The sequence below is a fragment of the Apus apus genome, chromosome 16, assembly GCF_020740795.1.
Source record: "Apus apus isolate bApuApu2 chromosome 16, bApuApu2.pri.cur, whole genome shotgun sequence".
Lineage (NCBI taxonomy): Eukaryota > Metazoa > Chordata > Aves > Apodiformes > Apodidae > Apus > Apus apus.
In genome coordinates, this window is record NC_067297.1 from 11,185,802 (window position 1) to 11,205,508 (window position 19,707).

The 19,707-nt window shown below is 54.3% G+C and overlaps 1 protein-coding gene across 16 annotated transcripts in view; it reads left to right on the top strand.

The window, feature by feature from the left end:
- Positions 1-19,707, top strand: part of NCOR2 (nuclear receptor corepressor 2) — a 235,548-nt gene that overhangs the window by 156,106 nt on the left and 59,735 nt on the right. For 11 of the 16 annotated variants that reach the window (XM_051633721.1, XM_051633729.1, XM_051633730.1 and 8 more), the window contains exons 11-14: positions 414-510; positions 2,839-3,017; positions 5,951-6,005; positions 7,763-7,861. In XM_051633721.1, the coding sequence (XP_051489681.1) occupies positions 414-510; positions 2,839-3,017; positions 5,951-6,005; positions 7,763-7,861 (430 nt within the window). Of the gene's footprint in view, positions 1-413; positions 511-2,838; positions 3,018-5,950; positions 6,006-7,762; positions 7,862-16,503; positions 16,673-19,707 lie in introns of those variants that run through there. The other 5 variants (XM_051633723.1, XM_051633726.1, XM_051633734.1 and 2 more) reach the window with 2 other exon arrangements.

Sequence of the window (19,707 nt, forward strand, 5' to 3'; positions counted from 1 at the left end):
CTGCAGTATTTGCAAAGCAAATGTTGTGGCACAGTGCTGACAGCTCAGACCTGATGCCTTTGTGCCATTGTTGTGGTGTGATAAAATAATGGGGGAGAGTATGGTTGGGTTTGAAGTGTCCTCCTGTTGTGGCAATCCAAGAGGTTGGCACAGGTAAGGAAAGCAGTTTGAGGCTCTTGACCTGTGAGCCAGAGGACACAGGGGATGGTGCTCTCCAGGCAGGATGAAGCCCACAGGGCTGCAGTAGGTGCCATTCCTGCAGGGTGGGATGGGGTGACCTGGGTGGGGTGTTGGGATAAGGCCATTGTGGAGGTCAACAATGAGGACAACAGGGCCAGCAAGTTGTCATGAATGTTGTTTGTTTCTTATGAAAAGGGGCATCAGTGTCTGAGTGTTTCACTGCCCTTTCCCAGCAGGGTAGGACAGAGGGGCAGTGGCGGGCTCTCCATGTCGGCCGCGCGCAGTGAGCATGAGGTGTCAGAGATCATCGATGGGCTCTCAGAACAAGAGGTGAGATCAAGTTGTCCTTTCTCATTCCTCCCTTCTCCAAGGAAGCCAAGGCAGTATCACCCAGTCCCATGATACCAAATCCCACTAACTTCAGGCCACACTTGAGGTTGGGGATGTTGCCATGATGCCCAATATCCCTTCTGGACAGGATCCAAAGTTAGGTGTTAATTTAATACCCAGCAGCATCTTCCCAGCCACTCAAGTGATGTAACAGAGCTGTGCCCTGGTTCTGCAGGAGCCAAAAATGGAGCAAAGCACCTCAGGAGGTCGTGGCCAGTGGGTTAGCAGCATTCAGCTGCCTCGTAGGGACCTGAATCCCCAGTGTGGTGCTTATCCTGGCTAGCACCCCACAAACACCTCCTGGCTTTGGTTTAAGCTGGAAGTGAAGGTGGGGAGGGAAGGGAGCTGGTGCCCTAGCTGCCAAGGTGGAGGGGTTTTTCTGTTTCGTTTTGTTTTCAATGAGCTGTGTGGCTTGACACAGGGGAATCCTATGGAATGAATGGTTTGTACGTGAGCCAGTTGGCCCACATCTTCTGGGAGTGCTCCATTCATCTTGAAACATCCCCGTGACCTTGGCTTCATTTGGATCTGGTTTCACAAGGGTTCCACTCTCTTGGCACGGAGGCGAGCTGCAGTGAATGGATCATATTTGGGAGGGGAGACCAGCCATTGCCCATAGCTGAGATGTTTGCTGCCTGCACACCACGGTTCCTCCCTTCCCTGGGTCCTTTTCTGTTAGCCAGTTAAGGCAACAGCCTGGAGGACATGTCTTGGAAGCAGAGGGAAAATTCACAGTTCTGCAGAGGTCGTGGCCAAGGGGAGCATTAGACAATTGCCTCTGACCTCCTGCACAGTGTGTTGCTAAACTCCACCCCAATAGCTGAGCCCCAAGACACCCCTTTGCTTGTCTTGGAGGAGACCTTAAGAGCTTCCAGCCCTTTCACAAGGTTGGAAGGAGCCAGGAGGTGAGATCTGGGGAGCATCACCATCGGCAGGGGCCAGCTCTCTGCCCCAGCATGTTGCTGGAGAGGAGAGAGGCCTGGCTGCCTGCTGGTGGGGTGTATCTGCAGCGCTCAGCACCCCGAGGCCCTGCCAGGCAAAGGCAGCAGCCCAGTGCTCTTGACTGCCGGCAGGTCCTGCCCACTGCCTCCCTGCCTGCACCCGCCTTTTCTCCTCCCACCTGGGGCAGGCTGTGGTGCTCAGGGTCTCTGCTCTGGCTGCAGACTGTCTCTGACCTTGCACAATGAGGGAGCTCCCCCAGGGCATCTGAAGAAGCTGGTTGCTAAAAGGGAGGCTTCTAGTGAGGATGAGGAATGTGATGAAACGAGTTAAAATGTTTGTGACCATGCGGAGTGCTGTGTTTCAGGGAGGGGAGGCTGGGTTTGGTCAGTCACAACGGGCAAGCAGAGCAGTGCTGGGCAGCAGGCCTGGGTCAGCAGATTGCTGAAAGGATTGGACGTTACTGTTCTCCAGTTGGGAGACTGTTGTGATTTGTGTGACCAGCGTCCACCGAGGTGACAGGGAGGACTGGGAGTGATGGTGCTACTGGCAAATGAAAGAGTGGCCAAAGTGTCCCTTTGCCCCTATAAGGCAGACCTGTGCTGGGGACCAGCAGCAGTTCACCCAAAAGGACAGCCCAGGTGTTCAGGCAGGGGATGGCACAATGGAGACATCAGACTGGCCACTCGGTTGCAAATACTTGAGGAAACCAGTGTGCCTGGTCTGTCCTGTCCTGGTGTGCAGCCAGGGCTCTGGATGAACTTTGCACTTGAATAGGATGGAGCAAAGGCATCAGATTATGTCCCAGGGTGTTGTAGTAAGAGGAAAGAAAGGAATTACACCCCTGTTCTGGTGACATTTGAAATCTCCTGGAACAATAATAGGTTTCCCATGGAAGGGAAATGTGGCATCTCTTTATGCCCACCCTTTCAGAAAGCTCTGCAGAGCTGACCCCCTTCCCTCCCAATTTGGAGTGAGGGGCTGAACCTCCACATGGTTGTGGGTTTGATGGCTGGAAAGGGGTTTGCGTTCCCTGTGCCACTGCTGCTTTAACTTGTCTCTTGTCGTGGTCAGGAGCTGTTTTGCTTAAGTCAGACATTTCCATACAGTATCTTAAAGCCTTTCAAAATGAAAGATTAATTGTTTCCTGGCTGACAGCGATAGCCTCTTTCAGCATTTAATTTACAATTACTCTAGCAATAAAGCTGTCTAGTGCTTGCTTTTGAATTCTCCTGTTCCTCCGCCTGTCCTTTCCTCTCGAACATCTGTCCCCTGCAGTCCCTGCAGGCCTGTGGTGCTGACCAACTGTTCTCTCTGCTTTCCCCAAAGAACCTGGAGAAGCAGATGCGCCAGCTCGCTGTCATCCCGCCCATGCTCTACGATGCTGACCAGCAGCGCATTAAATTCATCAACATGAACGGCCTCATGGATGACCCCATGAAGGTCTACAAGGACCGGCAGGTGATGAACATGTGGAGTGAACAGGAGAAGGAGACCTTCCGGGAAAAGTGAGTGCAGTCCATACACCTCTCGTTGCGTAGCCCTTGGGAGGTATGAGACAGGACCCATGCGATGCTTTGGCCGGGGCCCCAGCACGCTAAGGCATCAATTTCTCAAGGGCTTGTCCTGCTCCCCTGGGACACAGCCATGATCAGTGTGTTGCTTTGGACCTGGGCACAGGGTGATGCACCTGCACAGAAACGTCAGGCCTTTCCTATGTGGCTGATGTGTTTGTGCCCGTGTGCAAGGGGGTGGGAAGCTGCTGCTTGCAACAGGGTGAGACTAAAAGTTTTTCTGCTTCTGCGTGCTAGAGAACAGCTTTGCTTTATCTGAGATCACTTGGGGAATTGCTGATCCCTTCCCTAGTTACCACTGTGCTGTTAGCCAAGCTGTGGGTCCCAGCTCAGTCTCACATCCAGACTCCCCTGTATCTCGTAGGCCAGCAGGAACCCAGGTGTGTTTGCATGGAAGACCAGAGCATCCTTAGTGCTCCCAATGTGCTCTGTGTGTCTGTAAAAACTGACCTGGACTTTATTTTCCAGCAGAATGAGCTCTTGTCAGGGCTCACTGCTCAGGGGTACGGGGCTGTGGCAGAGCCACCTTGTCCCTTGTGGCAACACTGTCGTAGTCTGACCTCCAGAGGTCTTGAGATGGCTCCATGGATTACCAGCAGGCCCACAGCCAGCCATGCTGGAAGCCTCTCCATGTCCAGAATCCCTCCTCCTGTCCCTGCTTGTGACAACTCCTGTTTGCAGCTGAAATAACTTAATTGCCAAGATGGACCAAAAAAGAACAAAACAAGCAAATCAGCTCCAAGGCTTCAGTAGAGGAAAATCCTCACTGCTAATTAGCCTTAAAATGTGACATCCAAACAGCAAGGCTTGCCCACAAATGACGCAAAGGCTTAATTACTTGGTCTTTAATGGTGGGGCCATGCCTGGGCTAATGGGGCTGGAAGTATCCACACCCAGCTCGTGCATCCTGCTGTGCATGGTGGTTTCTGTGTCATCACCGTGGGTGATGCAGAGCTCGAGGCATAAATACAGCAGGATTTCAGGGCTCTCACAAAGCTCATTTGAGAGGTGGGTACTTACGAGCTGCAAGGAGGGGCCAAGGGAGACCTGCCTCTGCTCTTGCCCTAGTCCCTGTGTGCAAGTTGCTGAGCTGCCTGGCTGTGTTGCAGTTTGTGGTCTGGGTATTTAAGGTGAACCAGAGTTGTGTCATCCGTGATCGTGACCCAGAGCTGGCCTCTTCCTGAGAATGTGAAAATGTGGTGCAACCTTTTGTTCAGCCCTGATGGCATGGGCTTTTGGATAAAGCAGCCAGGCATTGCAAGGCCAGCAAGCTCCAAGTCTGGACTCATTTTAGCTGTTAAAACATAACCACAAGGAAGAGTCTGATGTGATTTGCTTCTGGGCAGGATTTCAGGTCTTTTTATTGAGAGCCCATAGCTAGTCTGCTCCCAGGGGTGGCTGCGGTACCGCTTATCCCGCTCAGGCATTGAGACCCTGTTGTGCTGAGCACCGTGAGAATAGAGCATCGGTTCCTTGTCATGGGACGTGGCCTGGCCCTTGAAAGCAGTGCATTGTCATCTGCATTGCCCCTGATGCTGTGTGAAGCATCACTGATAATGTGGCCTTGAAAACCCTGTCCCTTGGTCAGCCCTTGGTTTGTGCTGCCCACAGAGTGCTGAGCCAGCTCAGGGCTGAGCTCTGGTCCCTGTCTGGCTGTGTAGCCCAGCTGCTTTGCTGCTTGTTTTTGTTTGGTTGGTTTTGGTTTGGGTTGGGTTTTTTTGGTTTGTTTTTTTGCCTAGCATTTCTGATGCCTTTTTTCTTTTACTTATATATTTAGTCACATGTCTTGGGGGATCTCCCTTGGTGTCTGTGTTATCTCTGGGGTGGGGGGGTAAGTTTTGCCCTTCAAAACACTTGGTGGCAGAAAGGCTGATAGAGATTCGGATCCCCATGAAACACCTGAGCATCACATTCCCATTGCTGTCCACGCTCCCACTTTACCCCCATCCCATGCTGTCACCCACAAAAGCCTTGTACTGGCTGTAGGGGAGATGAGATCCCTTGCTCTGCTGACTGGTTACAGTGACAGGGCTCTTGCAGTGCCACCCACACAAGATGAGGGTCCTGCCTCTTGCCTCCTCCATTTCCCCAGGACACAGAGCTGTCAGCTCCTGGGAGCTGGCAGAGCCACACATGCCAAGCAGGGCTGGCCCTGGCTGCTCAGCTCCTTGGGACAGAGCCTGTGTTGGAGGAGATGTCTTTGTGCCTGGGGCCAGCCTGCTCCTGTGTGATGCTCCCTCCTGGGCTGCTGGAGCCAGAGCTGGGCCTGCTGACAGCTCTTCTGCTTGCTGGGCAGGAGGCAGCATTCCTTGGAGCTGCTGTGCCACCGGGGATCTCTTGAGCAACTCTGCAACGTGGCAGCCCTGTGTTTCCTCCCAGGGTTTGGGTTTCCCTTCCTGTACATTGCAGCTTCTCCTGGCCTGGCTGGGTTTGGGGTCCTGCTTAGCAGGGGACAGCCCTGGCTGTGCTGCCTGGCCCTTGTGCTCAGACATTGATGGTGATCCCTCAGCCTTTCCTTGCAGAGTCCTGGCCAGGTGTGCAGCTGCCTCTGCCTGTCCTGCCATTGGTACGGGCTTGGGTGGCTGTGCAGTTAAGCAGGGTGATAGGCAGCTGTCAGGCACTGCCAGCCCTCCTGATCTCTTCCACCCCATGATGAACATCTCTGCATTGAAGCTCTTGACTAGCCTGGCTCCACTGAACTAAATTTAAAGCTCCTGCCTTTCTGGGAAGCTGAGCAGCAGACAAATATCTTCTCAAACCCTTGAGTCCCTCAGGGAGCTGGCCTCATCATGCAGGGCACAGCAGCCTTGCTTCAAGGGGAGTCGGAGCTGACACCCACACTAACCCTCTCCCTTTTGCTCCTCCAGGTTCATGCAGCATCCAAAGAACTTTGGCCTGATCGCGTCTTTTCTGGACAGGAAGGTAAGCCTCCTTGCCTGGCTTTAACCTGCCTTCACTGCCTCTTCTCCATCACACAACTCTTCTGGCACTGGAGCAGCCAGCAGATTTTGGGCATCTGTGGGCAATGGTGGCTCTGAGCCCCAGGCACCATCCAGGCACCTCTTGGCTCCCTGCAGAGACAAGGGACTGACTCCGCTGCAGAGGGACAGGGAGCTCAGTACCCTGAGATGTGTAAATGCATCCAGCCTGGTGTGTAGGTGTTGCACCCCATCCTGTGATCTGCCTGGGGCAGCTGCTTTCCAGCATCTCCTAGAGGTATTTCACACCAGCCAGACTACTCTGGTCCTTGTAGTTAGTTGCATCCTCTGCCCATCTCATGCAGTGTTTCATCCCCACAGTGTCCAATGGCTCTGGGCGAAGCCCTCAGCTTCCAGGGGAGTGGCCTGTAGAGGTCCCTTGCAACCTAAATTATTTTCTGATTCTGTAGGACTTGGGCTGGGAAATAATTTATAAGACCTTGACTTTCCTGCCCAAAGTAGCAAGGGAGCAAAGGTCAGCAGTAACCTCATGCTGCTGTTGTTGCTGTGAGATATGAGGCTCTTTTCAGCCTTTCCCACTTGTTAAAGCCAAAAGTGGTGGGACTTGGATGATGCTCACAATCCAGTCTGCGTTCCAAGCTGTAAAATGTCTTCTAATTTTATTTGTACTCGTTTGTAAATCAGGCTGTAATTATGATACAGAACACATCCATTATCCTGTTGGAGAGAGATGCAAAGTATGGCTCAATGTAATGAATTAATAGTTTTTTAAATTGCATTATAAAAAAATAGTGATCTTAGCCCTTGGAACAGATGACTGTAAGTTTCTGTGTTCTTGTGTGTGCGAATAATCAGGACTAGATTAGAAAGAGATCCAATTAACACTTTAAAAGTTGCAATCTGTTTTTGCAAATGGTTCCACTCCTTGCACAGGGATAGGGGGGGAGTGCAGCTCCCGGGTACCCCTGGGAACACGCAGCAGCACCCTGCTCCCAGGTGCCTGCAGGTGTGATGGGTCTGTGGGATTATTTTTGTTCATGCAAAGGCTGATCCTGGATATGCAGGTGTAGCCCAAGACCAATGTTGAGGTGCCCACCTAGTTCAGTAAAGACTTTCCCAGCGTGGCACACTCTGTTCAGGACCAGAATACGTCCTGGCCTCAGCCCTTCATTTTCCCAGTGTGTCCTGTCTGGGACAGTGCTTGTGGAGCCAGCTGCTGGAGTTGGGATGGCAGCTCCTGAGTGCTGGGATCTCAGTCTGTCCACGAGAAAGTTGTGTGTGCTTGAGCCAGCGAGCTTAACGGCTGGAAATAACCCCAGCTGACAGTCGTGTGACAGCTTGTGCCTCGCACACCCGCAACAGAGGGTGACAGGCGACTCTCCTTCTTCTGCCTTTAGTTGCCACAGTCATCTGGGGCCACAGCCATCTGGGGCCAGTCCTTGCCTTGCCCCCAGCACAGAGTGCTTTCTGCTTTGCACCCCTGTCTCCATCTCTGTACGCCTGCAGGACAGCCCTGGTCTGTCCTGTGGAAGAGCGAAGTCTTTTTACCTGGACAATGTGCATCATCCTCTTCTTCCAAATCCACTGAAGGGTGTTGGGAGGGAGGTGCAGGGAAGCCTGTTTGGGCTGCAGATCTTCCACAGCAGCAGGAGACCTGGCAGTGGCAGGCCTGGACATCTGGCCCCCGACAGCACAAGGGCACAGAACCTTCTGTTCCCTGACTTGCCCATGTCATTGCAGACGGTGGCAGACTGTGTCCTGTACTACTACCTGACCAAGAAGAATGAGAATTACAAGAACCTTGTAAGAAGGAATTACCGGCGGCGCGGGAAGGGCCAGGTAAGAACTGGAGGAGCGTGTGGAAATGTCATCCCTTGGGCTGAGCGAGGAGCTGAGCACTTTGCACTTGCAGCTTCTCAGCAGCACTTTGTCTGAGCAACCCAAATGCTTCTCTCCAACCTCCCCACCCCAAGATGGAAATCTTGCTTGCAGACTGCAATGGGCTTGTGGTTTTGCTCTGTGGAGCTTTTCAGAACGTGCTGTTTTCTGGCAGTTGATGTTTGTCCGTCCCTGTGCCGAGGTCACAGTAGCTTTAAAAAAGCAAACAACAAACCCAAGATGCTTGAAAAGGGGGATGGAGTGAATGTAGAAAACCTGACCACACATCAGGAGTAGCACAGGGTTGCCTGTGCAGGCTGTGGCTGTGCAAGAACAAAGCAGGGCCCGTTTCTCTGTCCCCTCTGGAGATGGCAGCTGATGTACTGATGGGGACAAGGCTCCTGCCTTGCAGAATCTGCCCAAGGCTCTTCCTGTAGGCAGAGGTGTGGGAGGAGATTTACTTGGGTGGGAGTGTCTTCTGGTGACTGCCTAAGCAGAGGCATGTAACTCTGTCTGAAGTGCTGGAGTGTGTCTGAGATCTCCATGGGGGCTGGCAGATTTGGTGCTGAAGCTAGAGGAGACCTGTAACTCTTTGGTTAAGGGCTGGGCAGGTAGCCAGGGCACCATGACGTGCCTGGGGTGGGTGACTTAGCCCTTGCCATTACCACGGCCAAGATACAGATCTAAACATGACCATGCCAGTGTTGCTGCTGATACCACAGTACCATGTACACAGAAAAGAGCTAATCTTTTGGGAAGGTACCTTGTCCCTGCTAAATGCTTTTAGCCAGAGGAAGGTCCCACTGGTGGATGTCCAGGTCCATGAAGTGGACAGTTATCTATGTCATGAGGAAAGTGAGGTGACCACAAAGGCAGTGTCTCTCCAGATAACATGGGGATAGGGATGGAAAAACTGTCCTGGCCCATGCCACCACTGACATCAGCAGCTCCTCATGCTGCATGGCCATAAAAAGCAGCACTTGGGTCTAGATCCTGATTGGGAGGCAGATAGGTAGCCTCACTCCAATTTGATTTCTGCAGCATTAAGACATCAGAATAGCTAGCACATGACGAATGTCATGGATGGGGCCCAATTTTCCCTTATTTTTTTTCAGAGACATTAGAGATGGATAAAGCCCTATTAGATTATCCAGTCCTTCTCCCAGCAAACACAGGGTGGTTCCCTCCAGTACATTTTTATAGTGTTTACCATGGTCTGTTTTGTTAGATCACAGCAACTAGAACATGAGGCCACATTTGTTTCTTGTTAACGGTGGAGACATTTAGCACAGCTCCTTCTGGTTTCAATGCTAAGTTGAGCAAGTAACAAGTGTGGAAGGAGAGAGGCGATCTAATGCTCTGCTCTGCACCTACCTACCTACCCACCCCTGAGGCCACAGACCTGTCCACCCTGCACCCAGTGGGTACTGTTTGCATTTTGGTTTTTAAAAGTATCCAAAGCATCGTGAGCAGCAGAATTTCCCACGTTTTTTTTCCCTGGCTTACAAGTCTGGCAGTGGAGAGGCTGTGCTGCCCTTGGGAGCCTTGCTCAGTGCCAGCCCTTGGGAGCAGGGACTTGTGTCGACGGTAGCAAAAGGCAGGACTGTTCTTGCAAGCAGGGGACAGCAATATTTTTGTAAACCATCGAGAGGGAGCTGCTGGGCACCGAAGGCAGCTCATGCCACCAGTGCTGGAGCAGACCTTGACCAGAACGTTATTGATTGGAAAGAAGAGTCACATCCCAGAGTCTGAGGGGAAAGTGAGGCAGGGAATATTTCCTGTTACTGTTGGATGCTCAGGTGGAAGGCGGGGTGTTCAGACAAGCTTTAAGAGCTGAGGTGGCAGGAGTAGCAGTAGGAGAGAGGTGCAGAGCCAGATTTGCTGCATGGAGTCCAGCCTGGAGCAGTTCTCCCCCAGAGATGTTGCGGGGGGGGCGGTGTCCCTTTGTGCACCCTTTGTGCTGCGATACCTCCAGTATTTCTGTGTGTCATTTGCATCTGTCAGGGATCATGACATGATGAGGGATGGGATACACAGTGGGACAGGCAGGGTGCAGGGAGATGGGGCTGCAGCATCAGGAGATACGGTGCTGCCCGTGCTCCATGCATGGACTTTCCTGCTGCTAAAGGTTTGAGCAGCTAAATGCCAAAAGTGAGGTGTAATTGATTTAGAGGAGGGGAGGAGAGGTTGGCCTTGATGTCAGATGAGAGGAGCGGATGAGGTCTGACACAAACTGTGTTTCAAGTGGCCCTGTGCTGTTTTCTTGCTCATTTTCTCACTGAGAGGTTGGTGGTCTTATTTGCTCTTGGAGGCTGCAGGGAGCTTGAGAACAAAGTGAAGATAATTACACGTAGAAATAAAGCTAGTCTGGTGTCGAGATTATCATTGTGGCCTACTTATTAAAAGTCCATTAAAAAATAAGAATCCCACTGCTCCCTGGCTGATGGTCCCCTGGCAAAGGATATTCCTCATAAAGCTGCTACTTACTGCTAAAAAATCTCCTGCCAAGAGCAGGGACTGCACATGATTCTGCTTCCAGGTTGTCAGAACACGGGTGCCTGCTCCCGGCCCAGCACCCATGAATGAGAGGCTCAGGCATCTGATTGATGATTGTGCATAATATCCAAGCTCCCAAGATGGAGCTCCTCTCTAAAATAACTCTGTGTTCAGGTACGGAAAATGCCACTTAACCGTGAAAGGGAGAGAAATCAATGAGAAGAGGAATAATTTCCAGGCGTGTCATTTCTCGTTGGGAAAAAATAAAAGTTTGAGTCATGGTAAAATGATTTGATTTGATGTTCAATATACAGTAATAAGCATAAATCTGCATGTAGTGGAAGGACCCAAAACTGAAGATAGGCCATTAGCAGTGGGTGCTTTGCTCCTTGGGCAGGCTGCTCCACTGGGCTGTTGGAGTGTCAGCACTGGGCTGAAGTGGTGCTAGAAGAAAAGTGACCCTAGTGCAAGAATTACTCTGCACAAGAGTGTGGGGGGTTTATTCCAGAATAAATTAGGTTTGCTTTTGGAGTAGCATTGCCCACGTGGAGTGGCTGCAGCTCACCGGTTATGCTTCTGCAGCAGTGCTGGTCAATTCCCCAGGGCAGAAGCTGCCCAGGTCCCACGGTGGGAGGTGAGCAGCTGTCCCACCCGGCAAAGCAGCGATGCTCCTGCCGAGTGGGTCAGCAGCAGCGAGGGGCGGCGGAGGAGCCGCCTTCCCTCCCTGGGGATGACTCAGAGGAGGGTGAAGTCAAGCAGTGCAGGACGCAGCCCACAGGACGTGCCGTCACGCCGTTCCCCCTTGGCGCTGCTGTCAGAGGGTGCTCAGATATTCCGTAGTGAAAGGGCGCTGACGCTTTGGAGGCCTCGCTCTGTGGCACCCGGGAGCACTGGAGTGGGTCGGACACCCCCTTCCTCTTCCAGTGAGCGGTGCCAGAGCTGTGCCAGAGGGACAGGGGCTGCAGCAGGACCTGCCTGGGCAGGCGGCGCAATCCCCTGACAGGGCTGACAGCCTTTCCCAGGCCCACCCTCTTCCCTGCCCCTGCCAAAAGCCAAATCAAATTATCCGTCCCGCCGGCTGGTCCGCCCTCCCCAAACACAAACCATTCCCCTCGCCAGCATGGATAAACAGCCCCAGCCCAGATTTTTATAAACAACCCGTTTACTTTTTTTTCACGGGAGTACCAGGGCTGGTAGGGACTCAGGCTGCCAGGCAGACTCTGCCTGCCTGTGGTTCTGGGTCTCCATGCACCCCATCCTGGGTGCAGAAGCAGAGCACCTGCCACAGTCCAACCTTACCCTGCTATCCCCTCTCCTCCATCTGCCAGGATTCAGTCCAAAGCTCAGCAAACTGCCTCTTTCACAGCAGATTGTACATGTGCCCCTACTCCATTAACCATGAGATAAATTATATTTATTTCTGGGAAACAGTCGATTTTCATCAGTCCAGGGAGGGGCCCCTCATTAGCGACAAAGGGTTTGACAGCTTCTCTCTCAGACAAAGGGAGATACTTGTCGTTAAATCCTGGTTTAATGATGCAGCACATCATATAGAAACAGCCCTGGATGTGGCCGGTAAACTTTGCTGCTACAAATACCAGTAAATTAGTCTGTGAGCATTTAAGCCTGTGCTGACTGAAGCTGTGTATTTTAAGGAGTACTGAAATTATCTACTGAGGAGGTGGGGGGGGTCTGTAATGGAGCGTTTGGTGTGCTTGGAAATGATGCCTGGGATGGCAGTGTTGGGGTGCGGGTTTCTCTACTGATGAGATGTTGCTGCAAGATGGGCCTTGGTGTCCTGTTCCCCAGCTGCTGTCCTGTCCCTTGGCTCTACCCTGTCCTGCTGTTGTGTGTGGGCTGGGTCATCTTGCTGCTGGGACACAGAAGGATTTTACTTTGGCTCATTTTCTGGAGAGGTCTGCAGTGTGACTGCACTATTAGTGGCTGGGGAAACCTGCTGTGGCTGCAGGACCCATGAGAAGTTGTCAAACCTGGCCAGACCCCATGGTCTGAGGCTGGTAAAGGGCTGTCACCCAGAGGCCATGACTGCCCTGTCACAGGTGAGTGAGCATTGGTGTGCCTTGGCAGAGCGGGTGGGAGAGATGTGAGACACGGCCACGTTTGAGCTCATACTGATCCTGTAACCCTCTGTTGGCATCTACTCTTTCAGTCTGGGCTCCTCTTGTTCCCAAACCCTGTCCCCCAGGTATGCCCCATAAGGTCCATCTTGCCTCTTCCCCCATTACCAGGGTGTTGCAGCTTTCCTGCAGCCCTGCCACCTCTGTAGGCAAACACAATGGAAACTCACATTCCTGAAATCCCAGCTGTAGTTTTGGGGGTGATTAAACAAGAATGATGTGGCCATATTTGGGAAAAGAATTGAAGGATGCGCTGGCGCAGGAGGATGGCTGCTCAGTCCCCAGGTCCCAGCGTGGCCTCGGGCTGCTGGCAGTGCAGGAACAGCAGTGAGACCTGTGGGCTTGGAGTGGGGACAGGCAGTCGCTTCCCTCCAGGGTATGTGCTGCTGATGGACCACTTGTGGAGGAGCCCTTTGGCCACCACAGCCAGGCTCTTCCATGCAGCTTGATCACGTCTGCAGTTAGCAATAGTAAGAGTCACTTAAAAGTGACGTGAACCCCTCTGTTCTGGTTGGCCTCTGCGCTCGGACTCGTGTTTCTCCAGCAGCCCATCGATGCATGCTCCCGGCAAGTGCTTCTCCACTCCTGCACCCACGTGAGTATTCCTCAGGATAGGGGTTTGGGATCCAGGCTGGGCTTTGCTGATCCCGACAGGGGACCTGCAGCATCTGCCCCGTGGGACAGCAAGTGATAGAAGCAGTTGGATTTTGGATTGAGTTGTTTTTTCTGTTCTTGTGATCCAGGTTTGACTGGAAATGATGGGAAATAGGTCATGTAATGGCTAAATTGTTTTCTAAAGCAGGCACAGCTGAAAATCCCAGAGAAAGCTGCTTCCGTGAGGATACAGGGTTTGCTTTGCCCCGGGCATGTCTGCAGAGCGCATAGATGCAACTCTGTGTCCCATGACCTGCCAACCTCTGGCACCTTCCTCTGTTGGCAGGGCCCAGAGGGGGGTCAACACACGGCCGTGGGCTGTGAGCGGGGGAGTGGGGTAGAGCAAACCACAGGGAAGGGAAAACACGTGTTCCCTGCCTGGGACAGAGCGGGGGCTCATCTCCACCGCTTCCAAAAATTACACTCTCTTCCCCTCGGGTCACTTTGCCTTCACTAGCAATCAAATCACTTTTTAAAAAACTCAGCAGCGACCCAGAAAAGAAACATTTCCTCTTATGGAAAAGCCCTTGGTGGTTTAAGGAGGGATCCGAGCAAGCAGGGTCCTGTAAAGATCTCTTCTATGCTTCACTGAGATGAAGGAGCAAGCAGTGGGAAGGCATCAGTGCCTGCTGGGCTGGGCTGAGCTGCGCAGGGGGCCCTGCCTGACAGACTCCTGGTGCCCAACAGGCTGCCGGCACTGCTGGAGATGAGCCCATGCTCAGGAGCGTGCACAAGACACAATTTTGCTTTGGTGAGTGCTGCTGCAGGATCTAGCATCTCTGCAGTCCCACAGCCAGCCCATCTCCTCATCCCCAGCACGCCGGGAGATGGCACAGGGTGTTCCTGCAGCACAGCAGGGCAGCCCCACTGCGGCTGCCGGTGTTTTGCTGCTGGCACTGTCCACGTTTCATGGCCTATAGTGCTGGAGAGCTGCACTGGTAAGTGTGCTCAGGGCCCATCGTGTGCCTCCCTGGCATGCTGGGTACAGCCCCGGCATTTTCCATCTCTGCCATGGAATGGATGCTGGCTTGCGGAGGTTGTTGTTCACCAGTGGAGGAGCAGCATAACTCCGGGCTGTCACGGTCGGAGCTTAACCGAGTGAGCCCCATGCTCGCTATCATTCTCCTTATCAAACGCGAGCCTGGCCCTTTGATTTTTCAACTTGCTTCCGCAGCCAACAGCATCAAACCCAGCCCTGGGACGCAAGCGATCAAAGCCAAGTTGCCGGCAGACATTCCTCTTCTTCTCCTTGTTGTTTTGGCAGCAGCTTGTTTTGCTTTGTGGTTTTTCCCATAAGCAGAGGGTGCCGCGCACGGCCGTGAGAAGTCAGGCTGTGTGACTGTGGGTGGCAGTGAGAGCTGGGGACATCCAAACCATCTGATCAGAGGCCTCAGGCCCTGGGAGTAAGTTATGTGATGTGTACATGTATTTCTGAGGCATCTTCCCTGTGCTTCATATCCAGCCTGCCACCAAGGCATGGGTAGGGAGATGTGGGGAACAGTGTTTGCAGTGGATGTGCAGCATCAAACCTCAGCAGCGGTGCCTCTGCTACAGCATTAGCAAGCAGGGAAGGATGCTCCAGGGGAGACCTCAAGCACCTGGGCAGCGTGGTGGCTAAATAGGAAGCTGTCACTGCTGGCACTTGGTGGCCAAGTCCCTGCCCTGACTCTTGTTGGTGGGACCTGCCAGAGGGAGGCTTTGAAACAGGTGGAAGGGTGGATGTGAGTGGTGGAGGAGAGGGCATCCTCCCAAGCCCCAGCTGTGTGTTGCTAGCCCTGCTCGTGGCAGAGATGCTGTGTGAGGCTGGGGAGAGGGGTGGGAGCTGAGTACTGTGTCCTGCTGGCTGTACCACCAAGAGCACAGTGCATCCTGCCCTGTGGGGCTGGTACTGAAACCTGTGGGATGTTCAGGGTGATGCCAGCAAGCACCCACACATGCTTGCGGCCATCACAGGCATGCTGGGGCTCCTGGAGAAGCAACAAAGCAAACCCCAGGTGTTCCTGGCCACTGTGGCACAGGCCTTTTTTCTTTGGCTTATCTCAAGCTGGTTTTAATTTGGAACTCTCTGATTGCATGCAATGACCTCGGCCTGAGCCTGCTCTGCAGCCAAGTGCCCCTTGAGGACATAATAAATGCCATTGATCTGAAGTCACCCATGGGAGAAGCAAGGAGCCAGCATGCCACAGGTGCTCCCGGCTGCTGGAGGGGCTGGGTCTCCTGCCAGTGAGGTGCAGCTCCCTCCAAAGCTTCTGTCCAAACAGGCTTTGGTGTGACACGGTGGGGAGAGAGTTGGCACATGTCACTGTGCTGCTGCCATGAGCCTGTGGCAAGGGCTGCAAAGCTGCCTTCGAGCAAAAACCTTGCAGCTCTCTGCCTGTGGTGCCTGGGGGTGGACTTGAGCAGCACCAAAACGGGTTGTTGGCACACACAGCTCCCTCTGAATGAGGGCATAGAGGGTCGTGGTTTGCTCCCTTCTGAGGTAAGGAGCAAACAGGAGTTGGTGGTTTCTGTGGTGTGTTCATCTTCTGTAAGAGCTCAGGGCATGAGAATGACAGCAATGGAGGTGACACACCTGCTGGCAGCCAAACAGCATCTCCTGTGTGGCTGATCCACCCTCAAAACCTGCCACATGAGAGAGTTGTCACCTCCAGCCAGCACTTGGGCTTGAGGACAGGCTCTAGCACAGTGCTATCACTGTGACCTGAGCTGGTTCCCCATCAGCATGTCCACCAGCAGGTGGTATGGCCAGGGGTGGCAGGAGCTGGTGATCCTGGGGCAGGACTGAGACTCCAAGGATGAGCTCAGCTAAACATCACACCTGCTGTGAAATGGTGGTTGCGTCTGACCTGTCCCCAGCAGGACCAGGGCTGGGGTGCCAAGCCGTGTTGGGAACAGTGGTGCTTTGGTGCATGCTTCAAGGGTGTTGCGGAGCAGGGAGTGAGGGGACTGGGAGAGGGCGCGGGTGCCTCCGCTGCAGGGTGCGCAGCCCAGCAGGTAACGCTGGGATGTTCTGTGGGCCGTGAGGGGAGTTTCTGCGTGGGGCTCTGGCACTGTCCCTGATCGCCTGCCACAGCCCAGCACATCTCCCTGTGGAAGGGATGAGGAAGGCAGGAGCAGTCGTTTTCCGGAGATTTGCAAGTTTGGAAAATAAATAGCCCTGCGCCGTAGGTTAGACTTGGCATCCTGGTGGATTAATCACGCTGGCTGCAGCCAGCACTGAGAGCCCCGGTGACGAGATCTGTGGTTTATAGATGATGATTCATCGACTCGACTTAGAGCAACCACGTTATTCCAGCAGATTGCAAAATCATAAGAGGAATGTTGTGGTTAGTTTACGGCTTAACTATGCAAATCGTCAGGAAGCCTTCAGAGCCGGAGAATGTGAGGCACAGCGCGCCCGGATGGCTGGGCGGTGAGCAGGGGCCGGGAGCCGGCCATGGGGCTGTCGGGGACTGGCCGCTCGCTGGAGCCGGGGAGTGGGGAGGTGAGTGATCTGGGGGGAGACGAGGGTCCAGAGCTCACGGTGAGCACGCGAGCAGGGTGCTGTGGAGGCGGGGGACGCGGCGGCGCGGCTGGGAAGGGGCTTCTGGCTGGTCTCGCCGTCTCTGTGCCAAGGCGACTGGCGTCTCGACAGGGCTGGGGAGGGCGAAGGTGGGGAGCTGCTTCCCCACCTCCTCCTGCCCTCCCGTCCTGCTTCCAGAAGCAGGCAGTGCCTCGGCAGAGGAAGTAAACAGAGGGGGAGGAGCCGCACCTCTTCCTCGCCGGGGCTTTCTCCCAGGCAGACTCACTGCCGGAACGTGCGGCGAGTTGATCAGTTCTCAGCAGGACGGGTGTTTCGGTATCCGGGACCTACCTGGACTCCGACGTCCCTTAAAAGCGCCGTTGGAGGCAGAGCTTTAGAGCAGTTGCAGTCCTTTGTGTCGTGCCAGACCCGTGAAGCTGGCCGGGCAGGGCAAGCCGTGTCCCTCCGGAGGGGAGCCAGGCGTGGAGCGACGTGCCGGCCTGCGGGCCCCGGCGAGGGGTGGCCGCGGCGCGGGCCGTGTTCCCGGGAGGGCTGGCAGCGCTCTGCTCCTCTCCAGCTGCTCCGGGGCCGGTGGGAAATTGGGGTAGAGGTGAGCAGATGTTTGTAATTATGGAGCAGCTCAAGCCAGAGTGTGGGGAGCACACGGGGAAGGAGGCTGCCCGTCCCTCTGGACTCGGAGCAGAATAGGCCTCTTGCTCACACGTCCCGGTGTGCAGTTTTTGTCCTGGGGCCTTTTTAAATAAACAGGATGTGTCGGGAGCAAAAACAAGCAGCAGCGATGCTGAGGAGGAAGGGCGGTCCGGAGGTTAGAGCTGGGAGGGAGGGACAAGAGGGACAGCCCTGCCCTCTGCCACAGGCATCTTGCCTGGCCTCGGGCACATCCCTTCACCTTCTTGTTCGAGGTGGGGAGCACGTACCTGCATTGCCTCCAGGAGGTGGGTGCCCCATCTCTAGCTGACAGAGATGAAGGCAGAGAAAGGTTTAAGTTTGCCTGGAGCTGAGCAGTGCTGGCCTTTTCCACATCCCCTGAGAGCTGACCCACCTGCCAGTCCACCTCTAGCTGGGGCAGCGTGAATCAGAGGGAACACCAGCTGGTAACTGGGGAAGCATTTCCTGGCCTGTCATGCTTTGGGATGGCGTCCCGTCCCTTGAATCATCCAGAGCTGGTCCACGTCCAGCACTAAGAATAGCCTCCCCGTTCAGTGCGGGGGCAGCCGGGTGCCGGGAGGGGCGACCGGCCGGCTCATGGGTTCCCGGCTCTGGCTTCCTGGGGCTGTGCCCGTGCTGTGGTCCAGCTCCAGTGCTGACCTGTGAGATAGGGGGTAGAGCACGTAGTATGCATGGCTGAGGCAGTTGCCCTGGTCAGGCCCCAGGGGGGTGTCCCACCTCCTTCCTCCATGTGCCACTTGTAGCTGAGCTCTTGCACAGCTTTGTTTAGGACCCTGGGGTGCCTGCCCTGCCTCAGGGTTCTGGGTGCTGACACCAGCCCCCCAACCTCCAGACCAACACATACCCCTGGGTATCTATGATGGGATGTCTGGTGACATTTGAGAGTGTGGCTGTCCCCAGAGGTGCTTCCTGGGGTGTTTGGGGGATACCGGGGTGTCCCCTGCCATGCAGCTGAACTCCGGCACAGCAGATAAACTGTCACCATGTGCTTATCAATATTCAAAGCAGCATTTAGCCAGGAGCCTTTTTCATAAATACAGCTACAAATGGAGTAAGGAATAGTTTTCCCTACCATGGCCTTGTGCTGACAAAATTGTCCAGTGTTTGCATTTCAGCCCAGTGGGAGAGGGCTGGCAGGGGACAGCCACCCTGTCCCACCATGCACAGGGTGCTGTGCCTGCCCAGCTCTTGCCCCTGTCACCAGTCACCCTGCTGTGGCTGGAGCAGGGCAAGCACTAGAGGGCATCCTTGGATCGAGATGCTCCTCTGTGATGGGAGAATGATTTTATGTTTCATGACAGGGTAGTAGAAATACTGTGAAGCTCATCTGGGCTCCCCTCCCTTGCCAAAGTGCTTAGTGAAGGGAATGCAGGTGGGTGGTGATGGCCAGGGCTGGGGCAGAGCCTGCCCTGGTCTGTGCTCTGCTCCATGCTAGTCACAGCCCTCATTTCTTGGGTGTTTGTCTGGGCTGAACCCACACTGGGGGTTAACCATGGCATGACTCAGGAGTCAAAGAGTTCAGGGCAGCACTGGGTGATGGGTGACAGATGCCCTTTGCTCCTCTGCAGCCAGTGCAGGCCTGCCTGCCTCCCTCTCTGGGCAGGCTGCTGGTTGCCCTGTCCTGCCCCCAGGTTTGGGGGCTAGCTAGGGCAGTGCCTGGCATGTGGCTGCCATGCTGTTTCTTGGCCGGTTGCTGCAGGAGACCGTCTGTTCCCCCGAGGCTTAGAGATTTATGGACTTTGGAAGATATAAAGCAACTTAGTACTCACCCCAGCTTTTCCTGGATCCTCCCAGCTTTGCGTCCCACAGAGCTGTTCCTGGGGGTGTGATGGAGGTGTGAGCTGATGATGTACGGGTGTGTTTGACACATGTGTCAGCGTGGAGGTGCCGCAGGGCTGACCGAGGCTGCCACGTGTGTGCTGCTGAGCATTGATCCTGGAGGCACCGCTGCCTTCCCCTGTACAAGGAGGAACTGAAAGTCTGTGAGGTTTCAGTGATGGCAGTGCCTGTGTTTTAAGGACTTGTGTTGACCTGGGCCTGAAAAAATCAGAAGCCTTCTTGTTAACCTGCTCTGAGGCCCATTTTGACAGCTCCGCACTGTTCATTTTAGCACCAGCCCATGGGGGCAGATGGTTTAGCTCGTACCCAGTGTCACTGCTGCAGGGATAACAGTGTTCAAGGCAGTTCCTGCAGATCGGGGACAGACCAGTCCTGCTGGCTGGAGAGATGTGAGCACACCTTGTCTACACTTACTGAACTGCTCTGTGCCAGCCAGACTGGGCCACCTGGGATCATACTTTCTGTTGATAAACCCACTGTTAGGCAGT